The following is a 23,493-nucleotide window of genomic DNA, read 5'->3' on the forward strand; positions in this document are numbered from 1 at the left end:
TTTAGGGAATGTTAGAGAGAGATTTGATCCAGTCTAAAGGGTCATAGGAGGATATGCTTAGAAACAATACATGAGATGGGAGCTGAATGATATTTACTGGCTTATGATTTTAGTTCCTTATATTTTAATTCATTTGTTCATCAAATATTTTCAAATATCTTCTTTACACTAGATGCTATGTTCAGAAACAGAGAATTTCCTCAATTCTTTGAATGGTCTTTAATTTGTTCCTTTAAACAAATGCTATTACTTTCATTTCAGTGATGACGCTGACTATGTTCCAGAGGACACCGTATACAAGAAAGTAGTTTTCCGAAAGTACCTTGATAGCACTTTTACCAAACTTGATCCTCAGGGGGAGTATGAAGAGCATCTTGGCATACTTGGTCCAGTCATTAGAGCTGAAGTGGATGATGTTATCCAAGTAAGTTATCTTTCGAGCATTGATAAGATCATCAGAGGAATTTCCACAAGCACCAGAGGGCTGTAGAGATGGAAGTGGCAAGAAAGCTATAGGTGACTTACTTATTTTCTAAAATTAACAAATAACTACATTTCTTTTCAAGACTTCTTGCCAACCTACTACAACCTACTACAACCAACCTACTTGCCACTCTTCAAGAAAAAAAAGAAATGATCTCACAATTTTATTTCTTCCCCTGCCAAGTTCCTGTTCATTCTATATGGGCCAATTCCATCTCTCTGAAGAAACTATAATTCTCTCAACCTCTCCTAAACATTCAACTGAATTGCTCCTCCCAGGCATTCCCACCAAATCCCATCCATACTTTGTTTACAGTACCTTTTGTCTCCAGATTTTTAACTGGAATTTACATGTACATATCTCTTTACACCAGTAGATTGAAATCTTATTGTGAGTAAAACCAAAAGAAAAGAAAGAAAGTGAAGTCGCTCAGTCATGTCCGTCTCTTTGAGACCCCATGGACTGTAGCCTTCAGGCTCCTCCGTCCATGGGATTTTCCAGGCAAGAGTGCTGGAGCGGATTGCCATTTCTTTCTCCAGGGGATCTTCCTGACCCAGGAATCAAACCCGGGTCTCCCGCATTGCGGGCAGACACTTTACTGTCTGAGCCACCAGGGAAGCCCAAAGCCTCATTCATTTTCAGATCTGTAGTGCCTATCTTTATCATTTCATTTGTAGATAATCTTTGAGCCTAAAAACAAACCTGTTTTGGTGTTTCTGGAGAAAACTACATGGGCCCTATCTCATTGGATGGTTGTAAAATTAGATTAAATAATACACAAAAATTACTTTGTGATTCTAAGCATTCAATATATCTTAGATTCAATTGAATAGCCATCCAGTTTAGCCCATAATGCTGACATTTTGGGGGTTGGGCTTTATTAAGCTTAAACACATTTGTGAATTATTCCTTTCTTTTTAGGTTCGTTTTAAAAATTTAGCATCCAGACCATATTCTCTTCATGCCCATGGGCTTTCCTATGAAAAATCATCAGAAGGAAAGACTTATGAAGATGACTCTCCTGAATGGTTTAAGGAGGACAATGCTATTCAGCCCAATAAAACTTACACCTATGTATGGCACGCCACTACGCGATCCGGGCCAGAAAACCCTGGATCTGCCTGTCGGGCTTGGGCCTACTACTCAGCAGTGAACCCAGTAAGCATAGCCATTGAAAATTTTTGTCGTTCCCCTAAGTTGAGTCCATCAAATGGAATGTCATGATTTCCTAGTAAATATCTGTCCTGCTTTCCATGAGGCATGTGTAAGGATCAGGGTCCACAGTCAACTGCTACCAAAACCAGGGACTCTGCATGCAGATCTTCAGAAGACAGTGAGAAGTGGAAAGGAGGAAGGATTACTTAAATGGTTAGCCCCAGTTGGAGTGACTGCTTTACAGAGGAAGATGTTTATCTGCAATTTCCTTGAACAAGTATTAGCTTTCTCCTGCTTTTTCTTTTTTTAAGATAAAAGAACTATAAATTCAAGATTCCCCCATTTTGGTGGTGGTAGAGAGAGCATAGTCATAGATTTCAATTTCTATCCTATCTCTTACTGTGTAGCCCTAGGAAAGTTACTTGATCTCTCTCAGCCACAGTTCCCAGAGTTAAAAATGAGGTAACAGTACATAGCATGTGGAGTAGGCACTTGGTAATATTTGTTCAATCAATGAATTTATTTTTTACCATATAGGATTGCTGTCAGAATTAAATAAGATACTACAGGGAAAATATTTGACCTAACAGATGCTCAATAAATAGTATTTATAATAGTATCCCTATCATTATCATCACCATAATTATCATTACTACCATGTTGAAATAAGGGATTAATCAGAGGAAGGCAATATGAGCATCACAGAATGAAGACAATAAATATCCAGGTTTATTAAGCTGTAATTCATTTGTAATCTTCAAATTGAGAGCCTCTGAGAAGGTCTCCTTTTCAATAGGATCAGTGATTGTCAGAAGAGCAAAGAAAATCTTGAGAAACCATGAATGTGTGCTGTCTGCTCTTACTGTCTTCCAGGAAAAAGACATCCATTCAGGCTTGATAGGGCCTCTTCTGATCTGCCGAAAAGGGACACTTGATAAGGAGACCAACATGCCTGTGGACATGAGAGAATTTGTCCTGCTTTTTATGGTCTTTGATGAAAAGAAGAGCTGGTATTATGACAAGAAGCCCACAAGGTCTTGGAGACGTGCATCCTCAGAAGTAAAAAACTCCCATGAGTTTCATGGTATTTTCCTCTGACTTTGATCTCATCTCCGAACCAACTTACTGGGTGACAGTGATTCCTGCCCACAGGTCTTCTCAAAATCAGGCATAAGATGCTTCTGTGGAAACAGGAGCTCTAACTAAAACCAGATCCTTAAATGTCTAGGAGGCTGATGTCACCTGGCAGGTGGCAGTGTAGGTGAAAGAGAGCAGACAAAATCTGAAAGATAGCACACAAGGCTGCTGCAAAACAAACCCAAACCAACCAACCAAAAGCCACTGGGCTTCAACTGGTAACATAAATTGGAAAGGAATTAGTATTATTCTGCAATTAAACAGTTCATAAATCTGTTTCTTGATCTCTAAAGGATCAATTATTTATGTGGAAGTGATCGCCCACACATACTTCCAAAATAAGAATGACTGTCATATTTGTAACTCTCAGCAGTTCACAGGTGGAACTCAAAGAATACGAGAAGAAAGTGATTTAGGAAACTGGGTAGCCAGGTAATGAAAGAAGAATGCCAAGACAGCATTTGGGTGGGGAAAGAGGGAAAAGTATATCTACTCTGAAATCCATTTGGGAATTTAGTCAGTAAATTGGCAGTGGAATTACAGTTTTAGGGAAAGGCAGAATTTAGGATACGGTGAACAACGATATCCTAAGTAATTAGGATTTAGAAATCCTAAATTTCTAAAGAATTTAGGAATTAGAAAACAAATTAAGATCCCGTTTTCAGAGTTTGATGAATAGAGGTGATTGCTATGAGATTTCTGATCAAGGAAGGTCCTGTGCTTTGGGTGATGGGTCAGTCAATGTAATAGGAAAGAAGAAAGTTGCTATTGCTTCAAGAATTAAAAAAAAAAAAAAAGACATTATAAGCAATATTTAATTCACTGCCACCTCTCCCAGCCAGTCATCAAGGCTAAGCTGGTCTATGCTCCCTCTCCCACCCTATTTACATACTCAGGCTACCCCTTTTAAGCTTATTTTTCCTAATTAAACTTCTACAATTATAGAATTCAGTCTGATCTCATCTGTAAGAAAACAATATGATTTACAATCTGCTCCAAAACCCCACCCTCTGGACGCTGCTTATCACACAAGGTTAAAAAATTCTATTATGCAGTCTAGAATAGCGTTGATTGAGAGCTGACCAAGAGACTCCAGGCAGAGCTTTCTTTTCTTTTCTCCTACCATCTCTAGGCCTTTCAGCCCAAGGTGCTTGGTCTCAAGGTAGGAAGCACAGCCTCTGAAAACCTCTGAACACAGTGGGAAAGCGCAGAAGCAGACAGGCTGTCTCGTGGCTATGTCCTTTACCTGCTGAATACTCTCACGGCCCTGCTTCTGATTATTCAAGGAAAGACTAAAATGCACCCTGTTTAATTTTAGTTTTAAATGTAATGTCATCTAAATTGCTATAATTTGGTAATCTTCCACTGTCGAACTTATCAGGGTATTTGATAAGCAGACCACCTATGCCTGGCCTCTGCTGTATGCACTAAGTAAATATGTGTTGAATTAATAAATCAATGAATGAATTCTATCACTCAGCTAAATTCAGCAAATGTTTATTGAGCACTTGCTGCTTTGAGCATCTTTTCTTCTCTATCCTGATGTAATGATTTGACCTAATAACTGCTGGAGATAACCTTTATTCTTAGATCTATTCACAGAAACCAAGATGAGGAGGGGAGGCTGATGTTATGAAGATATAGACAGGTGCTCCCATACCTGATATAATTTTAAGGGGGCCAAAATGATCTCAACTCTTCTCCCTCCAAAAATTCATTTGCTTGGTTCCAGAAATTCCACAATAGTTCCTTTACCCTTTAGAAGAATAAGCAACAACAGATACCACCACCACCAAAACTTCCCTCACTTCAGTCCCAATTAAGTGCAAGGTGGCCCTAAGTGTTATCATTAAAATTTTATACGTATTCTTTTTTAAGATGACCAGGTTTACCAGGTGTTTAAAAACATACACACTTCAGTAAGGGGAGAGTTGATAAAGTCTGAGAACCCTGGACATCCCAGCTGGGAAAGGGGCAGAGGAGCACTCAGACAAATGAGAGGATAAACATGAATCTCTAAGGTTTTGGGGTCCAACAAAGATGAAGTGCAACTTCCTAACTTTGCCTGGAACTCTCTCTGAATTTCGGAGGCCTTAGGGTGATACACTGCATATCCCCTTACTTACCCTCTTTTCTCTAAAGACTAGTTTACTTATCTGCCCATATTAGTCCTTATCTTTTAAGTAGCCCAGGAAAATTCATATTATAAATGTAAAGAATAAATGGATAAAGCACAGAACAGGAAACATGTAAATTTGAGGAAAAGAGTGATAAACTGCTTGGAAAGGGGACTCACCCACACTTCTGCCACAGGCTGGTATGAGGAGGAGAAGTGGTTCTGTTTCAGTCTCTCACTGATATTAGGAACTGTAGGAGGTCCCTTACTATGCCTGGGCAGGGTTGTGGGGTGGGTAGGCATGCAAGTAATAAAGAAGATGGGTGGTGAGTGGGAGGCCCTATATTTCCTTACCAGCCTCTCTCCTGGTAGACACAGATTTCTAATTGACTGCAACTTTCTGTCCTTTCAGCCATCAATGGGATGATCTACAACTTGCCTGGCTTGAGAATGTACGAGCAAGAGTGGGTGAGGTTGCACCTGCTGAACTTAGGCGGCTCCCGAGACATTCACGTGGTTCACTTTCATGGCCAGACCTTGCTAGAAAACGGCACTCAACAGCACCAGTTAGGGGTCTGGCCCCTTCTGCCTGGTAAAATTCTTGGCAATGAAAAGAGGTCTCAGTACCAAATGGCAAGGCTGTAACTTAGCATCTGTAACTCTTTCCCATTCCCTCTTTGTGCATCTCTTCCTTGTGCATTGGCTTCCCTGGAGGCTCAGAGGTTAAAGCGTCTGCCTCCAATGCGGGAGACCCAGGTTCGATCCCTGGATAGGGAAGATCCCCTGGAGAAGGAAATGGTAACCCACTCCAGTATTCTTGCCTGGAGAATCCCATGGACGGAGAAGCCTGGTAGGCTACAGTCCACGGGGTCGCAGAGTCAGACACCACTGAGCAACTTCACTTTCACTTTTCACTTTCAAAAGCGGTCAGGCATAGGCTCTGACTTGGATCCTGCGCAAAGCTATAATCCAAAAGTGCATGCAGAGTACAGAAGACTCAGCCAGTGTCTGCACTGTTTGCAGCACAGCACAGACTAAATCTGCAGACCGGCTTGGTTCTACAGAGATGCTATGTCTAGCGCAGGTTCTTCCAAGCCATTATGTGTCATGTGGGCCAGGTCTTAAGCAGATTACAAAATGAATCCCACAAGGATCAGGCATCTAAAACATTCTGTTGGGCAGAAATCAGAGACTAACCAGGATTTCAGCATTCTTGAATTCTACTCCTCAGTCTTATCACCCTGATATCTTTGGGCTGTCGAAATCTGAATCTTAAACTGACTTATGAAGTGAAGAATATATTTTTAAATGATTATAAAAGCCAAAGAATAATAAAGGTATTTAAATCTTTTCATATGCAAAATAATGACTAGGTTTAAACAAACTACAACCATCAAAAAGGATTTTTATGTCCCAGTGAATTGCTTGTAGGTGTGTGAGTAGGAGTGTGTTTGATGCCATTGATCCTCAAACTGTACTGGGCATAATAAAAACTTACAAAGCTGGTTAAAATGCAGATGCTTTAAAGAGAGATTTTGCTCTCAGAGACTTTGATCTGGTAGAACTTGGGCAGGAGCCCAGCAGTCTGCATTTTTAATAAGCAGCCTACCTTCCACAAATGGTATCTGAGAAGCTAGTCAAGGCAACTCCTTGATAGGATTTTGAGTGGGGAAGTTGGTGTGTGAATCAGCCTCAGAAGAGGCACACTAGTCCAAACAGGCTGGATGTGGTTAAGGATGGGGGAAGAGAGGCTCCTCAGGTGGCACAAGGGGTAAAGAACCCACCTACCAATGCAGGATACATGGGTTTGATCCCTGGGTTGGGAAGATCCCCTGGAGGAGGGCATGGCAACCCACTCCAGTATTCTTGCCTGGAGAATTCCATGACAGAGGAGCCTTGTGGGCTATAGTCCATGGGGTCACAAAAGAATTGGACACCACTGAGCAACTAAAACAACAAAACAAATCACACACTGAGTAAGCTAGAGCTTCACAGCAGGAGGTTCCTTGAGACTTCTGCCTATTGGGGGCTGCGCATACACTCAGAAGGGTTGAACATGTGAAACAAGTGCCGAACAAATCTGCCGAACAAACAAAAATAATTATAGTGTAAGTAACTTTTTGTGTTTAAGGAACGTACTTATTGCTGGCATATGACCTGAAAATGGGATTGTCCTGCTGCTAAAGGTCAGAAGCAAACTCACGCCCTCCAGACTTTAGTTTGACACACCCTAATAGGACACTACAGAAAGAACGACTGGAGCAATAGCACTCTCACACACGGGGAAAAGGGGTTCTGTTTGTATGCAATACACCAGTTTCTCATTAACAAAGCTATCAAAAGCCACTCTATTAAAATCAGGGACAGAAAGAGTTAGGTCAGGCTCACCCCTAACTTCTCACCAAGTATTACCAGATCAATTATCCCTTCCACTAGCCTGGGAGAAGTGGGTCAGGGAACTGGCCCACTTAAATCTTTACACCTAACACCTGCATTAGAGAGTAGAAGGCTGGAGATCTTTTTTTAGTGTGTCTGAGGAGGATGGCCATCAGCTATTAATTTTTATTCACAATCTAGGAAATGGTCACAGATCATAGTCAATAGAATATAAGTATTAACTAGTGGTAGGAAATGTTAAATACCAGAATGAATAATCAGAGGTTTCAGAAATTTCATTTTTTCAGTGCTTTTCTGAAACAATGTTTGTACACTTCTATCTAAAATGTAAACTTCATAGAAAATATGAAACATGGGGGAAGGATGTTTTATTTTAATTTTCTCATATAAAAAAGAAAAACTAGAAAAATGAAGAGAAGGAAACATGTACAAGATTTGTGAGGCCCAATGACTGTCATTCAAAGTTGCCTTGATAAGCTGCATTATGTATGGGTTAACTTGTAACATGATATTTATATAAATGAAACATTTCTTTTTGTAAGAGGTATTGGAGATTTTTTAAGGTTCCAGGGCAATTTGTTTTTAGTGAATGTGTGTGTGTGTTGTTGTTTATTTTGATACACCTGTAATACTGCCTAAAGAGAAATGGCTAACTCAAGTTATATTCTAAATCACTTGCCATGCAGAGATTTTAGGATTCTTTGGTAGGAGTCAACCAGTGTTAGCCTGTTAATCTTTGGGTATGTAATGTTGTCTTTTATTTTAGGTTCATTTAAAACTCTTGAAATGAAGGCATCAAAACCTGGCTGGTGGCTCCTAGACACGGAAGTTGGAGAAATTCAGAGAGCAGGGATGCAGACACCATTTCTCATTGTAGACAGAGGTATCATCCAAGAGCCACATTATTTTTTTGTTTTAGCAGGAGAGTACCTGTTCCTAGAATATCACCAAGTTTTAGGTTGGAAATATTCAACTCTGAGAACTCTGACACAACAGAAGCATGATCTGTAGCAGTAATTGCTTTTATTTCGATCTAGAGTCTGATTGCAAACATCAGTCTGCTAGGAATCTTAAACTAAATGGTTCAAACCAAAGGCATTCCTCTCATTTGCTGAAGCGAAATAAAGCATCCTCCTTCATGATTTGTGAACCACGGGAAAGCGCATAAGAGAAATTCTCCAGACTTCTAGAGTAGAGGAAGGGAAAGATACCAGGAATTCAGCTTTGACCAAGATAGTCACTGAACTTGGCATTTTGGTATTCAAGAAACACAGTTTCCATCTGTCCATCCACTAATCCAGCCAGCCAGCACTTATTAAGCACCTGTTGAGTACCAAGCACTGTGTCAACATCCAAATAGCTTAGTGGCTAGCATTCCCTTCTTTGTTCAGGACATAAATAACATTGTAACTTTCAGGTCAACTTTTGAGAACACAGTCTTATAAAGGGTACTTAATATTGTAAAATGGCTTATTTTAAGATACAAAAATATGGAAATCAATTTAAAAACTATTTGCACTTCTGGATAAGTTGTTTTCCACTAAGGTGTCATTAATTTTCATTTCTATTAAGTATCAGTCTTGCCAGTGCATTTATGATTTTATGATCAGACATATTTAAGTGAGCTGCCACACAGATAGGTGAAAACAACTAATTACTGACCCAGAAGAGGTATATCTTTAGCCATGGAGATTTTTACTTTGTTATATGTGCTTTCTAAGCAAAGTTTATTCATTGTTCTATTTCTTATAGAATGTAAGATGCCAATGGGACTAAGCACTGGCCTGATAGCTGACTCACAGATCCAGGCTTCTGAGTTTTGGGGTAAGTAGTAGCATCATAGCCTGTGAAAGGGACCTCCTACAGTTGTGCTGTATACAGCCTGCAAAACCATACATGATGACCCTGCCTCCATGGGTCATTGCTCCTCTCAAGGCTTTTTTCTACCACATTTTGATAGTAAAACAGCAGTAAAATATCTAATTACTGACCCCCCAGAGATATAATCTCTAGCCATGGAACTTTTACTTTGTTAAGTGTATTTTCTAAGCAGAATTTACTCATCACTGATTTTTTTATAGAATGTAAAGGTGTCAATGGGACTAAACTGTGTAATATTCCAGCCGGAACCACAGGGTCTTACAGGCAACATAATATAGTTCCCATTCAGTTCAGTTCAGTTAAGTTCAGTCGCTCAGTCGTGTCCGACTCTTTGCAACCCCATGAATCGCAGTATGCCAGGCCTCCCTGTCCATCACCAACTCCCAGAGTTGACCCAGACTCACGTCCATCAAGTCAGTGATGCCATCCAGCCATCTCATCCTCTGTCGTCCCCTTCTCCTCCTGCCCCCAATCCCTCCCAGCATCAGAGTCTTTTCCAATGAGTCAGCTCTTCGCATGAGGTGGCCAAAGTACTGGAGTTTCAGCTTTAGCATCATTCTTTCCAAAGAACACCCAGGGCTGATCTCCTTCAGAATGGACTGGTTGGAGCTCCTTGCAGTCCAAGGGACTCTGAAGAGTCTTCTCCAACACCACAGTTCAAAAGCATCAATTCTTCAGCACTCAGCCTTCCTCACAGTCCAACTCCCACGTCCATACATGACCACAGGAAAAACCATAGCCTTGACTACACGGACCTTTGTAGACCCCTTTGCTGTGTCAACCATTCATCTATTCAAGAAATTTTTTGTTCACCCACTGTGCATCACAAACTCCTCAATTTCCTCTCTTTGCCTTCAAACTCTTGTCAAGATCAAGAGGTCAAATGTAAAGGATCATGCATATGTACAAGCTAAGTCTGTTCAGTCATGTCCAACTCTTTGCGACCCTATGGACTGTAGCCCTTTCTCTATCCATGAGATTCTCCATGGACTGGAGAATACTGGAGTAGGTTGCCATTTCCTCCTCCAGGGGGAAAGGATCATGAGGCTCTCATAAATCTGCCCCATATCTTTCTGTTATGCAGGCACACTCAGCAGAAACCACATCAGCATAACTGAGAAAAAATAAACATGACCTATATTTAAGAAAAGGGGGTGGGTGGTGGTTGACAGCTGTCAAAGCACAGGCCTGAAACCAAGATCTCATCATCAGGGACTAACTTAGTAGCTGAGGCCCATTTCCATTGCCTGGTTTCCTAACTAAAACAGATGTTCCTTTAGAAATCTGATTTTCCACTGGGACTAAATTCACTTGAGAAATTGCTAGCTGGATGTTCATTTTGTTTTAATTCTGAATAAATTATTTTCTTCCTTTGTATTTAGGTTATTGGGAACCCAAATTAGCAAGGTTAAACAATGGTGGATCATACAATGCTTGGATCGCAGAAAAACTTTCAACAGAATTTAACCTGAACCTTGGATCCAGGTATGTCTTACTAACCTGATAATGCATGCATGCTCAGTCATGTCCAACTCTTTGCAACCCCATGGACTGTAGCCCACCAGGCTCCTCTGTCCATGGGATTCTCCAGGCAAGAATACTGGAGTGGTTTGCCATTTCCTCCTCTAGGGGTCTTCCCGACCCAGGGATTGAACTTGTGGCTCCTGCCTTGCCTGAGCCACCTGGGAAGGCCCAACCTGATAATAGTTACTACTATTGTAATAAAAAATGACAGTGGTTTAATAATTTCTTCTTGTTGTTCTTGCAATGTTGTTAAGGGAAATGGCAATTACTAGGTGCTAGGCAGCATTCTAAGTACTTTACATACTCAAAACCTGTGAGGTTCAGTTCAGTTCAGTCGCTCAGTCGTGTCCGACTCTTTGCGACCCCATGAATCGCATCACGCCAGGCCTCCCTGTCCATCACCAACTCCCGGTTAGTCTAGCAATATCCAGTTTTATAGATGAAAAAAACTGAGGCACGGAGGGATTAACTAACTTCCCAATGTCACACTCAACTAGTTTCTGGTTGAGTTTGGATTCAAATTCAGGTATCCTGTGTTCAAATATGGGTTGCACCTAGCCATTTTATTAGTTTGTTTGCTGTTATTTTGTTCTAAGGAAAGTTAGCTGTGCATTGACCTCAGGCAGTGTGTGTGTGACTTGTTGACAAGGATAGTGCTGCTCAGTAGCTTTGCTACATTGCAGGTAGACATGCAAAAGGAAGTCCTGCTCACGGGGATCCAGACCCAGGGCGCCAAACACTACCTGAAGCCCTACTACACCACCGAGTTCTGTGTGGCTTACAGCTTGGATCGGAAAAACTGGCGGATCTTCAAAGGGAACAGCACAAGGAATGTGATGGTCTGTGGGCACCACTGTTTCTCCCCAAGCCTAGGGTTACTATATCTTTTTAAAAAATACCTTTTGGGTGTTATAAATACAGATGGCATTTTTAGTGTTTTATGAAGAAAAGTGGTAAAGTGATGTATCTGTATATTATCAACTAAAAAAAAAAAACCCTTAACTTCTGAAATTTCAAAACTCCATAAAACTTGCAAGAAAAATCTCTTTTTCATCAAACTAAGTATCCAAACTTCTCAGATTGGCAGATGATATACAGCAGAATATCTGGTTGTGTGTCTTAAAGAGCCCATGCTAAAATTTGGCCACCAATTTTCGATTTTACTCTCACATTTCATTTTGTTCTTTAGTTCAGTGTAACTGAAGGAAGCCCCAAGTGAAGGAAATAGTGTTAATACCAGCAATGCTCTGAGGCAGTATGATTCTCACATTTCTTTCTTTCTTTCTTTCTTTTTTTTTTTTTGCTGTCACGCCTGAGGCGTGATGTCCCCCTGCTGGATCTTCCAAAGGCTCAGCCAGGGTTATTCCCAATGACCTAGTTATTCCAAGCCCAATCCTTCCCCTCCTCCCATGCTCCTCTCTCCAAAGAAAGCTATCTGAATACAAGGATCAGTCCACCATTATTATACTGATAACCTTGAATCAGTTTCATTTTTTTTCTGTAAATCGTTTACTATTTTACTATCTTCTATGTCATCATTTAGCTATTTCTTATAATAAATCATTTGCACTATAACCTTAGAATAGATCATGAAAACCTTAAATTGTGAATCTTAGCAATCAGTATTGCAGAGAGTACACAAATTAAAGATTAATTTGTGTACTCTCTTAAAGCTTAAAGATTTTTGCATCTATGTTTGTGAGGGTTATCTGTGTATAGTTTTGTTTCTACTGTCCTTTTGTTTTAATGTGAGAATAATACTAGCTTCATAACATAAATTAGGTAGCATGCTCTTCTATTTTCTGGAAGAGATTATCTAGTATGGACGTTAATTCTTTAAACTTTTGGTATAATTCATCAGTAAAAGCCACATGGACCTGGAGATTTCTTTTCTGGGACTTTTTAAATTACAAATTCATTTTTTTTAATAGTTACATGTTATTCAGATTATCTATTTCATTTTGGGTGAATTGGGATAGTTTGTGTTTTCTCAGTCAATTGAGTCATTTCTTCTAAGTTGTTAAATATACATGTACAGGTTACTTGTATTATTCCCTTACTGTCCTTTTGATTTGTGTAGGGTCTGTAGTGATATTGACTATTTCATTTATGATATTGGTAACATGAATCTCTTCTCTTTTTCGCTTTATCAGTCTTACTTCAGATTTGCCAATTTTCTTTAATCTTTTTAAAGAACTGGCCCTTTGTTTGATTGCTCTTAGCTGTTGCTTTTCTGTTTACAATGCTACTGATATCTGCTCTTATCTGTGATTTTCCTTGGCTCTTTCTGACACTGTTCTGCCAGGGAAGGGGGATGGGACACAGCCTCTTTACTGCCAGGTAGAGGTCACAGTCCATTCTCCACTTGGCCTCCTCTGTTGACACGTGAGCTGGGACCCCTCTCCTCCTTGCAAATAGGTAGGGATGGAATGGTCTCCACTGACACCACAAGAGGGAAAGCCTTATTATAAGATAGAAGAGATGGAAATCCAGGGTCTCTATTTTGTTTTCTCTGCCAGGACTCCAGTGACAGTGTTGGGGTGCCTCGTTACAGTTTCATGAGCATGGGAATCTAGGTTCCCCATCTGGCCTTTGCAGCTGTTGATAGGGAAGGGGACACTGTTTTCTAGCCTATGGTGTTTGGCTTATAGTAGAACAATTGTTGCCTCCAAGTTTTCAGTCTTGCTAGACTGCCTTTTCCGGTCCTGAGGCCAGAGAAAAAATGCTTTCGCTGTTTATTCTGTTTTTGTTTGTTTGCCTGTACCTATTGGTGGCTCCTGATTCCCGGCTCCCTTACTTATGTCTGTATATGAGGTAAAAAGAAAACCCAGGGGACTGACACCGTGTTGTTCCTTGGGTCCTGAGAACCCTAGCCAGCCTGCCTTCTCTTCTCCACTTTCAGAGTCTTTCTATGTTTTCAGTTGTACTCAGCAGGAGGAACAGGGCAAAATTCATCTATACTATCTTCCTGAAGTGGAAGTATTCCCAATTATCTTTTAAGACCAAATTAATTTGACTCAGGCTACCTGAAAACGTAATATTACAACATTAAATTGGATGAAAATTTTATTATAAAATCACTTTATAGAGAATTGTTACATAACTAAATTTTCCTCTTTTCCTCTAGTATTTTGGTGGCAATTCAGATGCTTCTACAATAAAAGAGAATCAGATTGACCCACCTGTTGTGGCTAGATACATTAGGATCTCTCCAACTGGATCCTATAACAAACCTGCCCTTCGATTGGAGCTGCAAGGTTGTGAGGTTAATGGTAAGGAACACAGATGCATTATTTTCTTGCTCAGTTCAGTTCAGTCTCTCAGTCGTGTCCAACTCTTTGTGACCCCACGGACATTTTTTCGCTGCTATTCATCGAGTCAAGATTTGGGGCATATGGGAGAATGAGTAGAATTTTTAGTTTTCTCCAATTACTAAGGCTCCTAGAAAAACCTCTGTGAAACACAGGTTCCATTCAAGGAATGATCTAGACTGAGACTGGTTCTAGCAGCCAGAGGGCAGGCACCATCTCTCTGAACAATGTTTGGACCATATGGACACTGCTCTGACCCTCCAAAGAAGGACCTTAGCAAAGCATGACCTCCACCAGCCCATTTCCAATAAGAATTGAGAGTCAAACCGGGTCTGACCCTTCTAAAAGCCTTCCAACCAGGTCACTCAGACTTTAATATAATAAAAGTGTCTTGCAACATTACTGGCATATATTGCTGCTGCTGCTGCTGCTGCTGCTAAGTCGCTTCAGTTTCCTTCTCCAACGCTAAGTCGATTCCATTTCCTTCTCCAATGCATGAAAGTGAAAAGTGAAAGTGAAGTCGCTCAGTCGTGTCCGACTCTTAGCGACCCCATGGACTGCAGCCTACCAGGCTGCTCCATCCATGGGATTTTCCAGGCAAGAGTACTGGAGTGGGGTGCCATTGCCTTCTCCGACTGGCATATATTAGGTAGTCAATAATTGTTTTTGAGAACTAAATCTGCTTCCCAACTTCCTGAAACCTTGATTGAACTCTGTGTTCTGTTTCACATTCTATGTAGGTACCCAAGCCTTTTCTAAGTAAGTTTCTGTTTTTCAGGGGATGTAATGTGACCTGTGGTATATATAAATCTAGGCAATCATAAATGGCAATAATAAAATTCTTCTATATATAATAAGATGTTTAAGGTTCTCATCAACTATTCTTCTCTCTTAAAGTGGTACTTTCCAACATTTTTTACTTCAAAGCATATATAGAATATAACCTCGGTCTCACAGTCCGCAGTAAAAGAATGAAGCAGACCACCCTGGGCTTGGCTGATCCAGGCACCACCAAGTTGCTCAAGGGCTGAGGGAGGAGGGAGATCAATATACAAACATACCTAAAACTTGCTGCGGCACACCTGCTGGCAAGGTACAGCACCTTCTCTCAGGTAGAGGATAGAAGCACAGCTCACAGTGGAGAAAGTAACTGAATCTTGGAATCAGTTTCTTATCAAAGCAGATAATAATACAATAAACTCTTGATATTCATGAGGGATATGGAAAGGGCATTTTACCCATGTCCAGATAGCCATGGTATATAATATCCTCCACATAAAATGCAAATTTTATATAAGCAGGAAAATTTGAAACAGCTCCATAGCATAGCGTGTGCATGCTCAGTTGTGTCTGACTCTTTGTGACCTCATGAACTGCAGCCCATCAGGCTCCTTGGTCCATGGAATTTTCCAGGCAAGAATACTGGAGTGGATTTCCATTTTCCCCTCCAGGGGGATCTTCCCAACCCAGGGATCAAACCCACATCTCCTGCATTGGAGGCAGATTCTTTGCTACTGAGCCATGTGGAAGCCCTGAAACAGCTCTTTGAGTCTTTTTTTTTTTTTTCTTTCCTTATGGTATATGATGTTAACTGGTCATTTGTTCAGGTCATAGAGTCAAGCTACCCTAAAATGTGGCATTCAACAATGCTAGTCTATTTAAAACCTCCATTTTCTATACAAGAAGCATTAATTTTAAAATCTCTTCACTTTCTTGATGTTTATAATTAGTATCTATGACAGACATTCTTCTTTTAAGCCTCTTTTTTCCTGGAGAAAGTAAGGTATCACTTCAAGAAAATGTCTACATGACTTACTAGCAAGAACAAAGTGTCTTGTCTCTGTGACACTTTATATACATAGGGGCTTCCCGGGTGGCTCGGATGGTAAAGAAACAGCTTGCAATGTAGGAGACCCGGGTTTGATCTCTGGGTTGAGATTTCCTGGAGAAGGGAATGGTTAGCCACTGCAGTATTTTTGCCTAGAGAATCCCATGGACAGAGGAGCCTGGCAGGCTACGGTCAATGGGGTAAAGGGTAGCACATGACTGAGCAACTAACACTTTCACTTTCACTTATATACATGGATGTTTAGGAATATTGTCTACCTGAAAGCAGAGACCAACGTTTCCATGACTCTCTGAAGGAGAGAAATGAGTTTAGATGTTTAGAACATGGCATTTGATGTCAGACTGCCTGGGCTCAAATCTAGTTTCTGATTCTTTTAGCAGTGTTACTTTAGTCAAGTTTCTTTTCCTTGCTGTGCTTGTTTTTTCATTTGTAAAATGGAGCTATTTAAGAGCATTAAGTAATACATGTATAGACTGAAAACATTGCTGTGATGGTTGTTTTGTTGTTACTTAGCAGTAATATTATTTGTCTTCACTGAAGTACAAAATACCATACAAGGAGTACCGATGGTGTGTAAATAATCACATTACTTTTCTCTTGACAGGATGCTCCACACCGCTGGGTATGGAAAGTGGAAAGATAGAAAACAAGCAAATCACCGCTTCCTCGTTTAAAAAGTCTTGGTGGGGAAATTACTGGGAACCCTTCCTTGCACGTCTTAATGCCCAGGGCCGTGTAAATGCCTGGCAAGCTAAGGTGAACTGTCCCCTGTGAATGGAGTTCTCTCAGTCTCTCTGAAGAAGGCATAGGCCCTCACTCCAGGGAACATGGGAACCTGGGAAGCCAGAAGATCCTCCCTTGTTTCTACAGAGTATGATCCTATGTCTGAAAACTAGGATGTGTGTTGTCTGGACAGTTTTAGCTCAGAGAGAAGTTACCATCTCTGTGGTCTTGATTTAGACTGCTGCTGCTGCTGCTAAGTCGCTTCAGTCGTGTCCGACTCTGTGCGACCCCATAGACAGCAGCCCACCAGGCTCTGCCATTCCTGGGATTCTCCAGGCAAGAACACTGGAGTGGGTTGCCATTTCTAGGGGCGGGCAAAACTTTTCTGCAGAGGGCCAGATAATATTTTAGGCTTTGTGAGCCATACATTCTCTGTCATAATTACTCAACTCTACCACTGTTGCAGGAAGCAGTCATCAACAATATGTAAATGAATGAGCATGGCTGTGTTCCAATAAAACTTTATTTACAAAAACAGGCAGTAGGCCAGACTGGGCCTTGGGCTGTATTTTGCCAGCTCCTGATTGAGACAACTTACATTATCAGTAAATGATTTAGATTTGTACCATCTTCTCTTCTTTGGTTCCCTCCACAATCTAGCACTATCCTTTATTTTATTAAGAGTGTCATTTAAATTTTTTTGTTCCTGTTTTTTCAGAACTCTGTAACACTCCTTTGTATTGGTGACATCATAAAATGATGCCAAACCAGGTTTTAAAATCTGTGATCTAAGTTTTATAAACATCTCACAGAGAGTTATATTGCCCTAGATGTTAGCCCATTGAGTAATTAAGGTAACTTAGTTCTACGGTAACTATTAATATTGACTCATATTTATTTCATTCTTCAACTGATCTGGAAAATCAGAATGCCATAAGAAATCAAAACAGTCCAGTCAATCAACGTAAGCCAAGTTCCCTATTTTCTATCCACCTAACGCTCTCTCTTAAGGAAGTGAAAGTCACTCAGTTGTGTCCAACTGTTTGTGACCCCATGGACTATACAGTCCATGGAATTCTCCAGGCAAGAATACTGGAGCCCTTTCCCTTCTCCAGGGGATCTTTCCAACCCAGGGATCGAACTCAGGTCTCCTGCATTGCAGGAAGATTCTTTACCAGCTGAGCCACAAGGGAAGCCCAAGAACACCGGAGTGGGTAGCCTATCCCTTTTCTAGTGGATCTTCCTGACCCAGGAATTGAACCGGGGTCTCCTGCATTGTAGGCAGATTCTTTATCAACTGAGCTATCAATTGATAGCTCAGGGAAGCCCCTCTCTTAAGAAAGCTACACTCCAATTCCCTGGACTCTTTATAGCATCCTGTGTCCTAATCTTAAATTAGGCCACCAGAAAGGAAAAGGGAGTTGTATTGTGCAAGCAGAGTAAACAAGAGTTTGGACCCCATCTTAGGGCTTCCTAGGTGGCGCTAGTGGTAAAGAATCCACCTGCCAATGCAGGAGACATAAGAGATGGAAGTTTGATCCCTGGGTTGGGAAGATCCCCTGGAGGAGGGCATGGCAACCCACTGCAGGATTCTTGCCTGGAGAATCTCATGGATAGAGGAGCCTGGTGGGCTATAGTCCATAGAGTCACAAAGAGTCAGACATACTGAAAAGACTTAGCACAGACTCCATTTGGATAGTCTCGGGGACCAATGTCTGTGCCCTGAAATTCATTTCTCAACTACCATAGACTCACAGAAAATTAGAAAGGCAAGGGGTTTTTACAAAGCATCTGGTCCAGATTTTTCTTTTAAGTCTAAACACATGCATCCGTGCTAAGTCGCTTCAGTCGTGTCCAACTCTGTGACTCTATGGATTGTAGTCTGTGACTCTGTGGATTGTAGCCAAGTCTAAACACAAAGAAAGTTAAATAATTTTAGTTTAGCCTGGTGGCAGAATCAGGAATCTCACTCTCCAAATAAACAGATCTGTGGTCTTTGTACCATCTGAAGCAACCCAAGTACTCATTTTGCAATTTTGCAAAAGGGGAAAACTGAGACCCACAGAAATTAAAGTAATAAAAGTGACAGTGTTGTATAACATTTTTATTTAATTTCTATAATATAAATAGTGAAGTGAAAGTCACTCAGTCGTGTCCGACTCTGCGACCCCATGGACTGTATAGTGCAATTCTCCAGGCCAGAACACTGGAGTGGGTAGCTGTTCCCTTACTCAGGGGATCTTCCCAACCCAGGGATCAAACCCAGGTCTTCCACATTGCAGGCAGATTCTTTACCAGCTAAGCCACAAGGGAAACCAAGAATACTGGAGTGGGTAGCCTATCCCTTCTCCAGCAGATCTTCCTGACCCAGGAATCGAACCGGGGTCTCCTGCAATGCAGGCAGATTCTTTACCAGCTGAGCTACCAGAAAAGCCATATAATATAAATAAGATAATAAAACATAATTATCATTCCCTGGAAATCCAGTAATAAGCACTCCATACTTTATCTGCAGATGCATGGGTTTGATCTCTGGTTAGGGAACTAAGATCCCACATGCCATGCAAGGCAACCAGGGAATTTTAGGTCAGAACTGTTTGTTTCACTTAACCTTCAATTAGTATAAAATGTCTTTTATAGAGCTTCTTTAGAGAGGCTGAAAGTCTAAACCAGGCATGTGCAGGTATGTGCACAAGTGTCTCTATCTCTTTTATGGTAGAGACAAAAAGATATACACCTACAAAAATCTTCTAGTTACCTATATGCATTCTGTATCATTCACACAACCTTGAAGACACACTAAAACACCAGTAGATGTCACTACAGGGTGTTAAATTAACCCAAATTATCTAATAGAGTATATTTAATTAATTTGCTTTAAAAATACAGTAACGTGATTGTAGCGTATGTTTATATACATACAGCCGTGTATATATGAGTGACGTTGAGAAAATATACATTGGTTATTTCATGTAGAATTGAACAAGACTACATTGTTGTTTAGTCATTAAGTCGTGTCTGACTCTTTGAGACCCCCTGGATTGCAGCCCACCAGGCTCCTCTGTCCATGGGATTCCCCAGGCAAGAACACTGGAGTGGGTTGCAATTTCCTTCTCCAGGGGATATTCCTGACCCAGGGATCGAACCTGCGTCTTCCACATTGTCAGGTGGATTCTTTACCACTGAGCTACTAGGGAAGCCCAAATGAGACTATGGGCCAGGATAAATCTCCCAAAGATGAAAATTAATCTCAAGTTATTCCAAAACCTATTTAGTCTTTCTGATCCTCTTTCTCCAAGCACTTAATGCCAAACATGTGATTAGGCATTTTGTTTAGGCCAGAGACAAGACAACTACCATGACATGTGCAGCCCTGGGTGTAGCTTTATCAAGTCTCTCAAATAACATGTTTACTTGAACTATCGGAAAAGAAGAAATTGGACCTTTTCTATTTGACGTTAGCAATGGAAAGAAAACTGGAGCTTTTCTAAAATAAGTAAGAGAGAGTAGACTATCTAGTTCTTTCCCAGATAACTTCAATAATATCATCATAGTATTTAATTCTCTTCTTTTCATTGTGGTAAAAGTCACATAATATAAAGCGTACTATTTTAAGCCATATTTAACTGTACAGTTCAGTGAACTAAGTACATTCACATTGTTGTGCAACTCTCACCATCATTCGTCTCCCAAATTTTTCACCTTCTTAGACTGAAATTCTGTCCCCATTAAACACTAACTCCCTATTTCTCTTCCCCACCCCTCCTCACCTTATGGCCCCTGGCATCTATCAATATACTTTCTGACTATGACTTTGACCATTCTAGGCATCTTGTATAAGGCGAATCAAACAGGGAATCAAACAGTATTTGCACTTAATGTATACTGCAATGCATTTTATACTATACCATCATAGTATTTTAAACCAACTTGCTTAGGAGAAAAATATTTAGATAATTTAGCAATTGATTTTTTTCCTCGGATAAAATATTTTTTGAGCACCATCTGTGTGCCATACATTGTGTTAAGTACCTGGAAACAAAGCTAAGTCCCTGCCCTCAAAGAGTAAGGGATACACATAAACAAATAACTGTTGTACAATGTGTAAAATATTCCGGAAGTACATGCCGATGATAAATGAGAAGGAACAGGGGAGGATTCTAGGAGAAAGGGAATTCTCAGGGATGAGACAGAAAAGAAATCGTTTGACCTCAACGCATTTCTGAATATCTTGATCTAAAAAAAGCAAAGGTTTTAACCTCTGTCTTATCCATTGTTCTAATCATTTTCATAGGCAAACAACAACAATCAGTGGTTACAAATTGATCTGCTCAAAATCAAGAAGATAACTGCGATTGTAACACAAGGATGCAAGTCCCTGTCCTCTGAAATGTATGTGAAGAGCTACACCATCCACTACAGTGACCAGGGAACGGACTGGAAACCTTACAGGGAGAAATCCTCAATGGTGGACAAGGTACAGGGAGATCTTGGCAAAAAGAAAACAGTTTGAAAACTGCTGTGATGAGAACAGTACCTCAGATTTGCAAATAGCTCTTGTATTTGATAAGTGTGCATTGATGTGCATCCCTCTTTAAGTCTTCTAAGTCCTGGACCTGGTCTTGGGACAGGGACCGTGTATACTATCTTTCTGTTTTGACTGAGTCACCTACAAAATCACGAGAACAACAGGGGATGGTGTGAAGTTTAACTGTCTCTGATTGAGGAAGATGGTGAAAGAAAGAGTCCTCTCAGCCTGCTTGGGCTGTGTAATGAGTTACCACAGCCTGGGCGACAAACAAAAAGCACTTATTTCACACAGTTCTGGAGGCTAGAATCCTAGCTCAGGGTGCCACCACGGGCAGGTTCTTGGTGAGGGCAGTCTTCCTTGTTGTGCCCTCCTATGGCCTTCCTTGGTGTGTGCACACGCAGAGGGAGATGCCATGAAGGCCCTACCCCCATCCCTAGTCCTAATCACCTTCCAAAGGCCCCACCTGCTAATATCATCTCATTGAGGATGAGGGTTTGAAGACATGAATTTTGGAAGGACACAAACGTACAATCTATAACAGGGGTCTAGACAACCTACCATATTAGCATTAGCTTAGGTATATTTGTTATTTATGGCTGATCAAATAGCTATGGCCATATGCCTTTCTGTGCCACTGTTACTAAGCAGAAAACAATTGTTATCCTTCCCCACGAGGAGATTAATTTCTTGCAAGATGCACTACTCCATCACACTCTTAAATTCCTAGCTATGTGGATTTAAAATCTTACTAGAGGCAAAGCTAAGGAGATGAGCTGAATATTCTAGGAGTGGGAACTGGGCTGAACCAGTACGAGGGGGAGCACAGGAGTAGGGGATGGATGTTTACTGGATGCTCATCATGGACCCGGCCCTTATCTTAGTTAATGGGTTTGAATCTCTCTTTCTCTCTCTAAACCCCTGGTTTGTTTGGTTTGTTTCTCACTGTATCAGGATGTTCTCATAGTAGGGTAAACATCATTTTTATAAACAAATAGTGACTCAGTCTCTGATGTGTGTAAATCTTGGGGAGCTTTCTGAGAATGACAAAAGCACACCTCAAACACAGTTTAGTTGAGGATGTAGGGCATATGACAGAAAGGATATTAACACATAAAAATGCACGATTGTGTTTTATTTTAAATGTTAGTAGTAACTAACCATAATCATTAGCTATTACTAACATTTAAAATAAAATGCAACCATGCATTTTTATGCTTATTATCTGGCACTTAATAAACACTTGTCATATGTTGACATGCTCTTAAAATCTTCACAACAACTTCTACTAGGTAAAATCTATTATCTCCATTTTACCAATGAGGAAAAAACGGAGAATCAAAGTCTATAAGTAATTTGCTCAAAGTCACATAACTCAAAAGGGGCTAAAGGTGGAGATGTTTTTGTGGCTGCTTCACAGCACCATATCAGATTTCTTTATTTTTTCCTATTTCAACTCAGATCAGTGGAGAGGTGATATCCCTAAAGAGGTATGTCTGGAGTGAGATTTCATAATTAATTGAGGATCATCTTTGTGATAAGTTGTATGTGTTCATTGAGATCCACAGTTTGAACTAAAAAAGACAAAAAATTACCTGTTAACATTTTTTTAACTGAAATACAGTTGATGTACAATATTATGTTAGTTTCAGTTATAAGATTTCCATACCCATTATGCCATCATTAAAGAGTTTCTCATATTTTGCTTTCAGATTTTTGAAGGAAATAATAATGTCAGAGGACATGTGAAGAACTTTTTCAACCCACCAATCATCTCCAGGTTTATACGCATCATTCCTAAAACATGGAATCAGAGTATTGCACTTCGCTTGGAACTCTTTGGCTGTGATATGTACTAGAATTGAATATTTTAAAAGATAGGAGGGACTCAAAGATATCAAACCACTTAGAGTGGGCAATGCATTTTGTAGCTATTTTAAGTATAAAAAAATTTCCATTATTTCTCTTTTTTCTATTAGAGAATAAAATTTTATATGCAAAACCTTTATGATATAACTCCTGATAACCACTAAGTAAGATGATGACTATTATTTCTGCATTAATTTGAATATAGATAGGAAAACACCAAGAACCAACAAGAAAAGACTTCTCTTCCACTGATTAAAAATTCTATATATAAGTAATATTCATATGATTAACATTCATCATTATAGTTTTCTTAAATGCTATACACATTAATAAAAGAAGTATTACTTCCTTAAACCACTCATAAACCCAGATAACTTTCATTCCTACCTTTTCCCTTAAAAGAGCTATGATTTAAGAGTATAGGGAAAAAACAGTATTTCTAAATGTTTTGCTTGACAATGGAGAAAAAAAAAAATCATACTGCATGAAAGAACAAGTATTTAAAATGCCCTGTCTTAC

At 40.2% G+C, this 23,493-nt stretch overlaps 1 protein-coding gene across 1 annotated transcript in view; it reads left to right on the forward strand.

The window, feature by feature from the left end:
* F5 (coagulation factor V) overlaps positions 1–23,113 on the forward strand; it is a 79,779-nt gene extending 56,666 nt beyond the window's left edge. Inside the window, 13 exon segments of the mRNA XM_070385322.1 lie at positions 262–424; positions 1,406–1,642; positions 2,513–2,723; positions 5,305–5,484; positions 8,056–8,172; positions 9,042–9,113; positions 10,553–10,633; positions 10,636–10,655; positions 11,378–11,533; positions 13,822–13,966; positions 16,459–16,610; positions 20,872–21,054; positions 22,818–23,113. Coding sequence (XP_070241423.1) covers positions 262–424; positions 1,406–1,642; positions 2,513–2,723; positions 5,305–5,484; positions 8,056–8,172; positions 9,042–9,113; positions 10,553–10,633; positions 10,636–10,655; positions 11,378–11,533; positions 13,822–13,966; positions 16,459–16,610; positions 20,872–21,054; positions 22,818–22,964 — 1,864 coding nt within the window. The 3' untranslated portion in view covers positions 22,965–23,113.
* Positions 23,114–23,493: the final 380 nt, after the last annotated feature.

The sequence above is a fragment of the Bos mutus genome, chromosome 16 (genome assembly GCF_027580195.1).
Source record: "Bos mutus isolate GX-2022 chromosome 16, NWIPB_WYAK_1.1, whole genome shotgun sequence".
Lineage (NCBI taxonomy): Eukaryota > Metazoa > Chordata > Mammalia > Artiodactyla > Bovidae > Bos > Bos mutus.